Source organism: Vidua macroura, chromosome 1 (genome assembly GCF_024509145.1).
Source record: "Vidua macroura isolate BioBank_ID:100142 chromosome 1, ASM2450914v1, whole genome shotgun sequence".
NCBI classification, from domain to species: Eukaryota; Metazoa; Chordata; class Aves; order Passeriformes; family Viduidae; genus Vidua; species Vidua macroura.
Window position 1 is genome coordinate 112279869 of NC_071571.1, and position 14902 is coordinate 112294770.

The window sequence follows — 14902 nt, forward strand, 5'->3', positions numbered from 1 at the left end:
CACATGAGGCCAACTGAGGTCCTGAAAATAAAGGAAATTGCCAAGGGAAGAGGGAGCTGGCACAAATGAAGCAGATTTTTACTCTAAAATTTGGACTGTTCTTTCTTACATACATCCACAAGTGGCATGAGGGTGTAACAACAACTGACTAGCCATTTGGATGGTCATGTTCTTATGCTAATTTTAACTATTTCTATAACTATTTAACTTTTCTTTGCTAGTGAATTTCTTGTTGGATTAGGAAAATATAAATGAAGACAATCATGGCTGCAGTACAGATGTAACACTTATCACCACTGGCAGTGTACACAGTAAAATTATTTTGCCCTTAGAGAAAGTTAAAATGTATTTTCTCTTTTAGAAAGTGTGGATAGTTTCACTGGGCCAAATGTTTGGTGCTAATGGGGGAAAAAAGCTCCGTGTTTGTCATTGGTCACAGCTAGCACAGCTTCATGAAGAAGTCCTACTTGTAAACCCTTCTATGACAGGGTAGCCCACCTAGCTGGTCTAGAAAAGCCAGTAGATGTGATCTTTTTGGACTTCAAAAGCAAAACTTTTGGTAGTGTCTCCCACAGTACCTTCCAGACCAAATGTCCAGCACACAGCTGGATAACCATGTGGAGTGATGTGTGAGCAGCTGGCTCACAGGTCAGGCACAAAGGGTAACAGTGAATGGGGTCACATCAGGCTGGGGTCAGGTCACCAATGGGGTTCTGCAGAGCTCCATCCTCAGCCCGGTTCTCTTCAACATCTTCATTAACCACTGGGATACAGGACTTAAAGGATACTAAGTGAGTTTGCCAATTACACTAAATTAGGAAGAGCTGTCAACTCTCTTGAGGGCAAAGAGGCCCTGCAGAGAGACCTTGACAAATGAGAGGACTGGGCAATCCCCAACTGCACGAAGTTTAACAAGGGCAAGTGCTGGATTCTGCACCTGGGACAGGATAATCCCGGTGGTGTGTACAGACTGGGGAATGACTTACTGGAAGGCAGGGCTGCAGAAAGGGACCTGGGGATCCTGGCTACTGGCAATTTGAACATGAGTCATGGAGCCTTTTTTATTTCTTTAGCAAGTGCCCCGTGAAGTGAAAAGGATTGGAAAGGGACAGCTGAGTGTCAGTTACTTCACCAGTTAATGTGAAAGTAGGAGAGAAGATTTTTCCTTGCTTTGAAACGAGAGAAGGTGGAAATTGCCCAGTCTTGACATGGGGATATATATTTGTTTTTGAATTATATGGAGTCCTGTGTATACTGTGTACGAGGAGGCAACTCAGTAAAGCGTGTTGACTTCAAATAAAGTCTGTAAAGGAGTAAACTTGAATGAATAGGGGGTTATTAAGTGCCCTGCTGAATGAAATATTAAAATATTAATTAATTAATAAACACAAAGAGATCTCCAACACTTCAGAAAGATTAAAAATTATTTTTCAAAACACAGCAGACTCACTAATGCTCTTTTCTTGTTGCTTTCTATTAACCTCATTGGAGCTGGGAGATAGGAACCAGCCTGGAAGTCACAGATCAGGCTCAGTATTACTTTTTGGTCATAGCAGTCACAAAACTCTTCAGTCTTGCTGTTAAAGTTTGTGGGAAGGGCAACTACCAGAACCTGCTGTACAGGATGCTGAGCTTTCTTACAGTCATCAAAGCTGTTTTTCATGTGGATATTGTTGGACATGGACAGTAAAGGCAATATGTTGTTTTAAATAGAGTATTTCAACCAGCTCAGATTCAGTATGGAAATAGGACATGAATTGCTGCTTTTAAATCTGTCTGCCTTCAGGGAATTAAAGGAACAAAATAGTTGTACTGGAAGTTTTGTGATTAAAAATAAAAAGGTTTTGGTCAGTAGAGATTGCATCTGAGCAGCTTGACTTCACCAAACAGCATTTACATTAACGATTTGCCAAATGTGTTCAATTTGCTCATATTAAAACATTAGGGGGCAAGTTTGAAGTGCTGGTCAGGAAAGTATACGTCCTAAACTAGTTTTTATTATTTCAATAAAATAGTTTGTCAGTTCCCTTGATTACAGAATTGATACATTAATAATCAAAATATATTTGCCAATTTTATACACATACCCCCAGATGTTGGCTTACCTCTTACTGCACAGCCAGGAGCGGCTCTGACTCTGTACAGTTCACAGTATGACACAGTACATGCACAAGTGTTTTACAGTGTGGGCACCTGTACTGTTTTGGAAGGAATGAGTAGTTTTCAAATGCCGTTGTCAGCAAATCTGTTACCTTGTGTACCAGAAATCACCTTTTCCTTTGCTTTATGTGTTTGAGCTAAAAAGGGGGTTGATCCTCCTGGGTTGCACTGGTGTTTAACCTCCTTTGTTTCTACCTTTTTGAAAGAAACAAACCATAAATTACCAACTGTTGCTCTAGCCACACAAAGTCTTTTTGTGCATGGCATGTCCTTGAACTGTGTTTTCTAATTTCATAAGCTATGAAACAGTATAAAAACAACATTTCTGATGACCAGCTGAGAGCCTCTCATAAATGCATTCTTAGTTATATTTTATGTTCTGCAACCAAGCAGATGTAAATTGCTTTATGATGTTTTCTGTTTAAACTATTTTTAACCACATTTGGAATGTGAATGGAAAGATGATGGTTAATAAATATCAGTGCACGTAGCACAGAGGGCTACTAAGGAAAATCAGAGTTTTACTTTTCATGGACCTTTGTGATAACTGGTATCCTAATGCAGTCATGGTCAGCAAATTAGTAATGAAATTGTGAGCATCAGTGGAACCCTCCTGGTAGTCATATCAGGCCTGAAACAGGAATGATGTCTTGCTGTTGTGTGCAGTAGCCATGGAATCAGAAACTTGTTTTCTTTCCTTCATGCTGCAAGCATTCCTGCCATAGATGTAACAGTAGTGGGCTTGCAGAAGAGTAGGAACTGATTGACTGGACAGAACCATTGCCCTGTTCAGGAAAAAAAGGGGAAATTAGGCTTTAAGCCAATAATAGCTGCTCTCTTCTGCAGGTACTTTAACGCTTTCTTGCACTTTGAGCAGATAAAACATATTTCTCTGGCTGGCATCTGTGGAGGGAATGAAGTAGGAGAACACTCACGTTGAACAGTTTTCTTTCAGCAAACAAGTGTTTGAGCTACTAACTGTGTAGTGTATTGCTACAGTCCGACCACGGAGTGCAGATGCAGACTCATGCATGCAAGACTTTTTAACAAGCAATCTGAAAATGCATTTTACTGCTGCATTTCTAAGCCTAGCTGAGCTGGCATCTACCAATTCCAGCATGGCTCATGTAGGCCACCCAGCCAAGCTGAGTTACAACTGCATCTGAGAATGGTTCCCTGGTAAGAAGAGAAACTGGATGGACAATTTGTTGGAGTCTGTAGAACTGTGTGCCCACAAGTGTTGTGGTATGGTAATGCTTCAGTACTCAGGTTTGGGGGGAAATGTAGACTAACAGTGTTATCAGCAGAGTAGGTTATCCTGTATGAAGTTTTGTGCTTGACTGTGCTGCTCCTGGAACCAAAGCTTCCATTGCACTTCTGTATTAGTTGTCTGTCTTAAAGTCCTTGTTGAAACCAGGATTAAACACAAGATTGTTAAGCTTACCTGGAACTTCACTGGAGCACAATATTTTCTAAGCATTTTTGTTTGTTTTCCTTCTTAGTATAGTAGGGTTCATAGCTTGTTAAGTGTGGGTTCATAGCTTGTTAAGTATGGGTTCTCTATTTTGAGGCTTTGAGGATCTTCTTCCTCTGAGTTTCTTTCCTCTCTGCATGCCACAGAGATGTAGCAATGTAAACTGCAAAACTTCTATAGGTCATTTTGGCTTAAATAAGGCTCTTGTAGTTCAGAGTTTATTCTGTGATCTAATACTTAGATGTTTAGCCATTGCATCTGAAAATTCTTGTGATGATTATAATTTTGCAAAGGATATAGTTGTTCATTAAAAATTCAGCTGACACTGCTAACTACTTTTTATATAATGTGTTGACTTGTCTGTAAATGAAACTGCTTAATAACTGGTAACTGAAGAGAGATTTTTTTTTTTAACAACTTACCTGAAGTCCTGCTTGGCCTTTTTAGCTCCTTCTCAGTTTCCACAGGTGTGTGTCTTCCCAGTTTCACATTTATGATGTGAGCTTTACCAAGCTATTTGTCTTTTTAAACTAGGCCAAAAAATTTTCATCATGTGCACAAACAGTCATAAGGTGGTTGTATGCTATCTCTGTTGATTCCTAAACCAGTTTAACTCAAGGACACATTTCACCTTAGTAGAAATCTTTATTAATATGTTCAGTACTTGTGGAGAAACTTTACACTGCAATAAAAGACTGAAGTAAGTCTTTATGCAAATAACTTCTTTGAAGCCAAAGAAAAATGCTCAAACACTCCCACAGTAGTCCAGAGCTCTTTGTAGTAGCCCAAAGACAGCTTCCAACACACACATCTTCTTGTTCTTAAAAGTGAGAAATTATGTCTTCTGGCTTTGAATCCAAAGGTAGGAATTGCTTTAGTGTTACCTTAAGTGTATTTGTGCTAGATGCCACTCCTCTGCTCCTCACCTTGGGAATGCTAAATTAATTTTGTCTTGGAGAGTGTTCAGACCACTGAAACTGCACACTTGACCCAGCTTGTGAAATGAATCATAGGGTCAAGTATGGGTAAAAGAATATTTTTGTGATCACTCCTTGCCAACAGACAAACAAATCTGTGAGGGAAAAGAAAATCCAACCTGTTATAACTAGTGGTTACACTGGTTTGTTTTGAATTTGCAACTGTCTCTGGTTTCTAATAGGATCTGTTCATAAGTGCAAGGGAAAGTTAGGAACCCTTTTTTACACTCCTCGTAGTGGAGACAGGACTGAAAACATGAAGATTTTGAACACCCAGATACTGAAAACGTTTTGTTGCATGTATTGACCCTAGGTGTATGTTTTGTTGGGAGTAACTCTGTTGTTGGAAAACTCAAAATTAGGAGAATTAATCTACAAAATGTAATTTTACTGTATGATTCTCTCTCTAAGGGTCAAAGCATACATACATATATATACATATACATCTGTCCTGTGGCTTGTCATTTGGCAAACCAAATACTGATTCCTGGCAAAACTGAACATTCCTTTATTCTCTGCAGAGGCGGGCTAGCTGAGAGGTTATGTCGGCTCCAGAACAGAGAAAGATCTGCCATTAGCTTTTGGAGGCACCAGTGTCTTTCAGATGATAAAATCCCCCCAGGTAAGAAGCATAACCCAATACCACTGTGAAAGCATTATACTTACATGTATCTGTGGCCTATGTAGGGGTAAAAGTGAAGTTTATGTTATTTGCTGGTCTTTTCTGACTGGGGCTTAATGCTACAGTGATGTTCTTCTGAGCTAATAATTGCATTTCTGGTAAATATGAAGGTTTCTAACAACTCAGTCATAATTTCAATGTATAAGGTAAAGGATATATTTTGAGTAGCCTCCATCTAAGTTCTTCTCAGCTCCTTGATTTCCAGCATCACATGGAAAAAATAGTGTTTTCAGCAGGTTGTATGACAATTCAAGTTTTAATTCATTGGTGTTCAGATTTTTTGGGGTTTTTTTTCTTTCTTTATAATCAACCTTTCCTCTTGTTCTTTTTGCTTTGTGATCACTTCTTGACAACAAACAAACATGGATAAAAATTCATGGATAAGTGCTGAAATTGTGAGTGGCACTAAGTGTGAACAAATAGTGCACAACTGTGAATGAGTGTGAAGCATCTACATCTACAGTGTGTACATCACTTAAAAAGAAACAGTAGAAGTCATGCAAATTAGTTACTAGTGACTGATAGCACCACCTTCCAGGAGTGTTTCTTGAGAGGTAATGGATTCATAGAGTTTAAGTATAAAGAAGAACTTAGGTTTTTTAATCAACTTCTGTGTGTGTGACTATAGTCTATAAAATGTCAAGCATTTATTCTGCATTAAGCCAACTGCTTGTTTTTAAGCATATATTAACTTGTATTTATTTTTCAGAAAGTCCTCTGATCTTAATTTGAAAACATATGGATAAGTGAATCTGTCATTTACCTTGAGAGCTTGTCCCCAGTTATGCTCCCAAATTTTTAAAGTTTTTTTTCTTCCAAATCTGAATTTGTCTGGTTTCAGTTCCCCTCTTTTATTTCTTATTTCTCCCTTAAAGAGCTCTTTAGTATGTGACATTTTCCCTTTCTGGCACTTGCACAGCAAAACCTCTGCTGCCTCACAATTTTCATAAACTAAACAGACTGAGCTCTTTAAGGGTCTCTAAAGCATTTTTATCAGTGTTCAAGTGAATTTCATGGCTTTTTACTGTACATCTCGAACTTTTCAGAAGGGTCTTGAGAACAAGGATACCAATTCTATGTGTTCTTCATACAATACATAGCAATTCTATGTATTTAGTCTCAGTAAAATCATTGGCCAGGTCCAGTTCACTTCTCAGCCTCCAGGATATTCGAGGCCTGTGATAACTGTTTGAGTCTGGTTTGGCTTTGGTCACAGCTTCACAGTGCTGGGGCTTCACTTTGAATTGATTGTCCAGTATGATTTTGTAACCTCTATAGCTATTTTTTTCTGCGATGCTGTTTCCCACTCTCCAATTACTCTTTCTGTTTCTTCTGCCTAAACACAGGGAAGTATTTTTACTGTATTGTGGCTGATTTTACTTAAGTAGTCCAGCTAACCATGCAGTTCAGATCACTGTATAGCTCAAGCCTGTCCTCTTTTAGTCACAGATTTGCTTGAGTTTGTGGTATTCACACAGTTTCTTTATGTCACTGATGAAACAATAGCATGAGTATTTCCTTGCAAGTCCTGCTGGAACTGCTGTTACTCAGTTGTAATTCTCCACTGGTAAAAAGCTCTAACTGCAGTCCACAAAGTTAACTCTCAGGATTTTAATTTTCTTGCATTCTGCTCAAAGGGTGCATTACTCATCCTGAAAATCGTTGATTTTTCATAAGAAGGTTGTATGATTTAAAGTTGCACCAAACTGTTGGCTAAAGCTTGGTCTCAGTTTCTCACTGGAGTTTTAGAGGGCTTACATCCCTTGGCCATTTGCATGCTGTGTGTTCAAAATGCCACCCATGCGGAATAGTACGTTGTATTTCTGACCTTAATTCCTTACTTATTTTTCCAGCCACTTTGCCTAGATCTGATGTCAGGCTAGTTGCTCTCCAGTTATTGTAAGCCACTTTGTTTGCCCTTCCTGAATAGTAGCACAATATCATCATCCTTTCAGTCTTCTGGAATTTCACCAGTATCTGAATGCACTCTAGGAAGTGACATCAGGGAACCAGAGATGTCTTTAGCCAGCTCTTTTCAGAAATGCTATGCTGAAAATTGTACAGGCATGCTTACTTAAAACCATGAGAGGTTACTTCATCATTCTTATGTGGTATGAGGACATCCTCTTGCTGCTTTTCAAATATGGAACAGAAATAGATATTGAATAGGCTTGCCTTTTTTAATAAAATGAACATTTTTAATGCACTTTGTAGTAACAGACCTCCAACATTGCTAATATTCTTTTTGTCCTGGTTTCACATGTGTCATTACAAAACCTTGTGTTTGGCTGCTCACCATTTTGTTAGACCAACTTCTAGGCTGAAATATTCCATGCTAAACATCTGCCCCTGGCTGAATTCCTTTCTTTGATTCTTCTTCTTTCTTTCTGAAAATGAGTCAGAATTCGTTAGCATTTTATGAGAAAAAAGGCTATGGGAAAAATACCTTACTCTATTCTTAAGTACATTTAAAGATTTCTGATGAGAATTAAGATGATTTAGTTTTGGCAGAAGATGAACTATTTCTGGGATATGCCTTTTCCATCATAACAAAAAATGTACAAGAAGTCTTTAGGACAAACTACTGTTTCATTTACCCTGCAAGCATCTGCTACAATTTCTGAAAAATGCTGAACGTGCCATAAATTTAGGAATGCAACTTCACAGCTTCAATTTCACTTCCAATTCTCAATCCTTATTCCAAAGTATAATGATTATAAAATAATCATTAAAATAGCTGTGATAATATTTTGAGGATACTTTTTTCATCTAGAGCAAAATTTATTTTTGGTAGTTGTATTCTTAGAACGGCCATAATGTTTTGTATCACCAAAATGAAATTGGTGTTTGGTTTGGAGAACATCAGTTGGAATGGTTAAAATTTTAATGTAACTAGATAACCTTCTCTTTGCTTCTAGTCAGGAATGTGAAGTGTCAGCACAGCAAATGCATGTCACTTTCAGCTTTCATCTCTTCAGGTTCAAGTTAAGGCTGTCTCACTAATCTAAGAATCTTCTTGAATTTTGTTTCCCTTCTGTTTTGCCCAGTAACATTTCTAAGCCACACTGTTTCCAGGACTGTTTCTGACTTCAGCGCAGAATTAGAGGAAAGAGCTTTTCAAATAACAAACTCACTTGAGTCACTAAAGAATCCTGAAGATTAAAGTGGAGGATTGAAGTAACTTAGTTGCCAGGAGAGCTGTCACATCATTTTGGATATCCTATAGACATGCAGACCAGAAGTTCATTGCTCAAGCAGCGGGGAGCAATTTCAAATGAGATTGGTTTAAAGTCCTCCTTACATATGAGATTTAAGGAAAAATGTTTCCAGAAGTTCCAGCTGTCACCCCCATGAGACATTTAATATTGCAGAATTTTATGCCTTTATTTTACTGTTGCTTACTTTTAGGTTGTATCCATGTCCATATTACTCAAAACCCCCTAGTTTTTTGCTTTGTTTTTTTTTTTTTTAAATCCTGTCTGTTTACCTCCCTGACCCCTTTCTGTAAGTAACCATTGTGGTTTGGCTGCCTCTTGGTCACTGGGATGAATCACTGCCCAGAAGAGAGCACCTCCTTTCAGAGAGCACGCACTTTCTGGTGTTTATGCAGTGCACAGGGTCTCACTTTGGCTGACTCATTCTGCAGGGTGGAAGAAACCTTTGTGCTTTCTCAGATTTTGGGGCAGAGACGCATTCTACAGCCGGTCCCTGTGTTGGGATAGGCACTCACTAAGGATATGGGTTTCTGCAAGGTGAATCCCACTTCTGTAAATCAAGGGGGCCATACCAGGCAGAGGCCTGAAGGGAGGGAATACCAGAGTTTGCCTGTGCCACACAGCATTGGTTGGATGCTTTCTGTGGTTCAGTTCTAGTAGAGGCAAATGTCAGGCTCTGCCACAAATCCAAAATTTTCTGTTCTTCACAAGATGTAAAAGGGGGTCTGAGGTGCAGGCCACGTAACAGCAAGCCTCTGATCAGCCAAGCTGATGGTTTGAGGGTACTCTGTGCAAGGGCTTGTAAACCATTTGCAGGCTTTTTTCTGTATGCAGTGCTGCAACTTCCCCATGAAGTTTCCTGTTTGGGCAAAGAGGAGATCTGGACAGCTGAAAGAGAGAGAGAGGAAAAAAAAAAACCAAACCCACAACAAAAAACCCAAACCTTTTTCCTGTCAACATCTGCTGGAAGAAAAAATAGTGGTTTTCTGAGTTACATTCAGACAACCTTCCTGTCTATAGGAGGGGACACTAATAATATTTAAAGCAAACTCATGTAGATTCCTATTATAACTTCTGAAATGCTGATTTATATACATCCTACCTTCTATTGGTTTTGTTTGTCTTGCAGCTGTCATCAAAGCAGTTCTTTACCTTAAATGCAGAAGCATTTTATTCTCTAGCATTTGTAATCTGGTGCAAGATTTGGTATTTGTTGATCAAAAGTTAAGATTCATGACTGTGTTACAACCAAATTTGAGTAGTAAACTGACAATAAAACAAAATCATAGATTTTCCTTCCAAACTGCTCCTTCCTGTCAGAGAACAGTGACCTTCAAGGGGCTTCAACAAATTTTCAGTTTACTGAGGCAAATGGAAGGCATACATGAGGGGAGGAGGGAGAAGCCCTGGAGATGAGGAGAAGGTTTCATGTGACATGTTTTCAGGAAGGCTGAAAGGCTTACAGAAGAGGATATAAACAATCTCTCCCTCTCTTCCAGTTTCATTGACTAGTTAAGATGGAAAGAAATTATTTTAACAGCTTGAGCGCCATGAAACTTGCACATGATGAAAAAAACATGGGTAGCCCTTAACAGGGTTTTCTTTACTATGTAAAATTCTTCTAAAAAGACAGAAATCTGAGATTTGTTAGTTGTTGCTTATTTCTTAGTTCTTGATAGTTTGTTTTATTACTTAAGAGTTAATACTATAAATTAGAGACATGGCAAGTTGCCAATTTTTTTTCCTAGCCAACTGTCTGAACTTGTTACAGCATTGGAAAGGAAAAAATCAAATGTAAACTTGTCTTCTTCAAGCAAGAATTCTTTGTATTGTTTTTGTTTTCCTATGAGAAACAATAATGACATGCATAGTCTCTTCAAGTAGCTTACATATGCTCTTACAAAGAATTTGTAGTGTTTCAAGCACAGCCAAATTCAGCAGACTTTTAAAAATTTATATAAATGTGGCAAGAAGCCATCATGCCTATGAGAGACTTGGTGTGTTTCTGAGAAAAATCTTCTTGAATGGCTTCAGAAGTTACCAGCCCAGGAAAAATAACAACATGTATAGAGCAGAGTAACAACCAGATGGTTTTGTACAGGCTGTGAAAACCTTGAAACCCAGCCCTGGTTTTCAGCATTGACTTTGAATTACAAGGGTCTGCTGGGTAGCTACCTGCTTGCTGAGTTTGCTATGCCTGCGCTTGCAGGTTATACATGAGGGAAGAGGAAGAACAATAATGGGATGCCAAGCAAAAGGACGTTTTTGTTTTGATGTATGCCTGTAATTTGACATTTTATACTTTTTATGCTTAAGAATGAAAGTAAAACTTTGTGGCTTGAACCAGAAAGTGGTTGGCTATTCTTCCACTGCAGATAGTATGTGATGTCCCAGGAGAGTGTCTACTAACTGCAGTTTTGGAACCACATTTGACAATTAGAAGTTAAATTATGTTGGGATGAAATAATGCCTTTGAAAATAACTGAGTGAGATAAATTTGGAAGAGTGTTGCTAGTTTGCTTTATTAAACAAGGCATGAAGTGGAATTTTCTTTGTTTCCTTTATTATTCCATAATCTGTATTTGACCTATTCATCTGAACCAAAGGAAAAGAGTGGCTTTCATTCTTTGTGCAGTGAGTACTATTCCCAACCTTAATTGCCCACAATTCTTTGTACTTTCAGTGGGAAAGTTTATTTCATAAAAGCTTTTACCTAGGATTAGTAGAAATTTGACTTGTGTGTAACACCTGTATTTTGCATACTACATATTTCTAAAGAATTTCCCAGTTAAGAGAAAGTATAACTTAACTTCTCCACCATGCATTTAGAAATGTCAGGTACAGTAAGTTTTGCTTCTAAACTGCAGTTCATGTATACTGTTTGTTTGATAGTTCTTTGAGCAAAAGTAATGGTAATTTGTTTTTCTTAAAAGTTTCTGTCCCTTCCCCATATCATTCAGATATCACTAAGATAAAGAATTGTGACTGTTTAGCTGGTAAGAACAAGTTGCCTTCACTATTTTTGCACAAAGCATGTTATTTGTTAGCAGTTCTTCAAATACTAATGTGGTTTCAAGCAAGCTCATCTTGTCTTCTTGTCTTGTCTTCTTATGAGTTTGTCATGGCTTTATTCAGAAAGCTCTACTTGCATAAGGGTAATTTTTAAACTGATTTAAAAGGAAGGTGGTGAAATAGTCTTCCTTTTGCCTTTTGTTGTGCTTGCTTGGTCTCTATTATCCATGTGCCTTGTGAGGTAAGGCTTGTGGCTGAGGAGTTTTATTTTGTCAGTCTTGCTTTTCATGATAGTTCACATGGATACTTGTAGGTGTGAATATGGTCCTTATTACTACAGAGTTTTTATTATCACAATGGTAAAAATTTCCACTCTATTCTTCTTTATGCTTGGATATAAGTTGGGTTTTTTTCTGGAATACTCAGTGGAGCAGAGCCATTCACTGCTTGGCATTTTCCTAAGCTTCAGTTTTCTTTTGTTTCTAAGATGTGTTCTATGTTGCTGTAGTTCTCTGTTTTCTGCATTGGCACTGTGGCCTTTATGAACTTATTTCTGCCTTGTGTCATGTGATTGTTACATTCAGTTATATTCAGATGGGCACATCACATCACATCCCTCAGCCCTGGGTGAGATGCGTTCTTACAACATGGCAAGATTTTTACATTTTCAGGAAAAATGGAAAATAGAAAAATTCAGGAGTACCTGCTGTCACTGACTAAACTTGGCTCTGTTTTGCTCTTGATGTGGTGGTGTTGCTGTTACTTCTGCTGGTCTGATCTGCAGGGAGGTGCACTGGTTATTCCAGCTGACACATTCAAACCATGCAGAATTCAGTTTGCTGTCTTGAAACACTTTGTCTCACTCTGTAGGTCTTGTAGAGATTGCTCTGCTGCTGAAGTTCTATTGACCAGCTCTAAAGAGAGTTAGTTCCCTTTGAGAACTTTCCATTTAAGGCTACAGGTGCTCTTTTGGAACACTTGAACAGTAGCATTTTAGCAAAATTCACTGGAGTGAGGTGAAACTGCATGTGGTCTTACTGATATTGACATTTGATGCATTTCCATACATCAAGTGCCATGGATCCTCTCCTTGCAGTGTGTTCAGCTTCCTGTCACTGTGTCACTAGAGAAACATAAAATATGTGGTTCCCAAGAGATCATAATTTCTATATTTTCCTTCTCATTTGTCTTCCTTATTGGTCGTTACAGAGTTATTAAAACAAACTTTAGAGTTGTATTTCAGGCACTGAAGCCAGAATGTCTGAACATTTGTTTTTTTTAAATTGCACTCCTCAATGTTTTGTTTTTTTTTTCCTTCTCTTGTCTTCAAACTGCTTTTTGGTTTTTGAGAATCAAAGCAGGCTGGCTTTCTTCTTAGCCTTGCTCCTAGGCTGCCCTTGGCATGGCCAGTGCATGATCTGTGACCATGTACATTCAGTGTTGATGTGGCTTAAATATATGTGTCTGCTGTGAAGCCGCTGTGTTAGGTCTGAATATTAAGGGCATTCAGTCTGCTGGAGACTGTAGAGTCATCTGAAGTCTTCAAAGGGCTCAAGACCTCAGGGTCTGTGAGCTCCAAAGGAATGGAGAGCTTTTTTTTTTGCCCTTTCCCCCCTCCTCTTTTTTTTTCCCTTCTTTTTGTTTCTTTTTAACCCTTCTGGAATTCAGAGTAAATGCAGAACATCTGCAAAGGACTGCGTCAAAATACATTTTGATGTCATGGTGTATGACACGGTATATGACTGAAGGCAGCATCACCCTAAACAAAAATGAAAATAAATACCCAAGGAAACTGATGCATTCAGTGTGAAATTTGTTCATTCATCTCCCAGGCACTGGAATTATCTTTGAGCTACTTCATGTCTGGGTTGCAAATTGGAGGGAGAAACCAACATCCCAGAGGACACCTGGAATTAAATAATTAGCTGTGTATGTCAGCGCAGATCTCTTAGGTGGTTAAACCAAAGTGCCTCTAGCTTAGGATCCTGTTTCTGGCAGTGACAAGAGCTACAAAAATGCCTAGAAAAAATAACAGGGCTAACACTTGATGGTATTTTCCCAAAATATTCTCCCAAATACCTCCCACAGATTTCTGGGACTTTCTAAACCAGAATTACTGTCTATGTTCTTAGTAGTTCTAAATAAATTTTTCTCCTACCAAAAAGTTACTGGTTGTTTTTCTGAACCCATGCATTCAATATAGACCTGTTTTGATCGCACAATTATGGATCATTAATTAGGCTTTTTTGGAAATTATGCCCAAGGTCATTGCCAGGTTTGCTGCATTACTACTGTTGCCAAAAAGACCTTTCCCTGTGATTTCAAAGGTTCTGCTAATAGTAGCAGTGAGAGGTTGATGTTCCATTTGCCCAGGTTTGGATCAGGATTTCTTCATCTTTGTCAGAGCTTCTTGTTTCTTGTCTGAGAGGTGAGGGACGTTCTTACCAATTACAGCAAAGCTTCACCAAAGATGCTTCCCTGCTTAAAAGGATCATTCCTCCCACCAGTCAGTTTCTCTAACGGATTTCACTCCTTCTGGACCACTTGCAAAGTGTGAAGGAACTAATTTGTTTTATCATGGTCCATCTAGTGATGGTTTCTGTCTGTTGCTTTTCAGAGGGTGGCATTTTCACAGTGATGTTCTGCAAAGGGTGATCTAACTAATCTAGCTCCTAACTGGTACCTGATTTTTCTTGTACACTGTCCTTTCTGTGACTAATATGTTGATTCAGTAGCAGCCAGCATGTTACTGCATGTTTTTGTGAAGATTTCTCTTCTTATGGAGAATTCTGTGAGACGTGAGGGAGCATTGCAGGCCTTGGTGGCTGATCCCCTCCTTTCTGATGGTGTTCTTTAGAGGGCACATGTTGTACATCTCAAATACCTCTGCAAAATTCATACTCAGCCAGATTTATCAGTGCCTTTCTGGCTTTCTTTGTGGCACCTTAAGCCTTGTGTATCAATGATTGAATTACACTTCATGCCCTTGGGATGAATAAACTCTCTGTTTTTACTCATGGGGCCAGATATTTCAAATGATCCTTGATCCTGTGTCAGTGGATGTTTTCTCTGACTTTCCAGCTGACTCTGTGAAGGCTATGGAGAGATGCTGGAAGGGGCAGCTGTCCATGTTAGGCTGTGTTCCAGGACCAGTAAGCTGCAGCAGCACTCTGTCACCGGAGCTCAGAGCACCCAGGGCTTTGCTGTGTTTCACACTGGTCAGGCTAATCTGGGTTTCCATCTTTATCTTCCCCAAGCATTTCACTTTGCAGAGGCCTCTGGAACCAGAGTGAATATTTGGAGAAGGTCCTTCACTGAAAGCATGGTCGATCACTAGAACAGGCTCTCCACAGCACTGAGCCTCTCATTTCAAGGAACATTT

The 14902-nt window shown here is 38.9% G+C and overlaps 1 protein-coding gene across 2 annotated transcripts in view; it reads left to right on the forward strand.

The window, feature by feature from the left end:
• The window catches only part of SPIDR (scaffold protein involved in DNA repair), a 196647-nt gene that overhangs the window by 56059 nt on the left and 125686 nt on the right, over positions 1-14902 (forward strand). For both annotated transcript variants that reach the window (XR_008436331.1, XM_053973781.1), the window contains exon 7: positions 5133-5233. Coding sequence is in view for 1 of the 2 variants with exons in the window: in XM_053973781.1 (XP_053829756.1) it covers positions 5133-5233 (101 nt within the window). In the remaining variant the exon portion in view is untranslated. The remainder of the gene's footprint in view (positions 1-5132; positions 5234-14902) is intronic.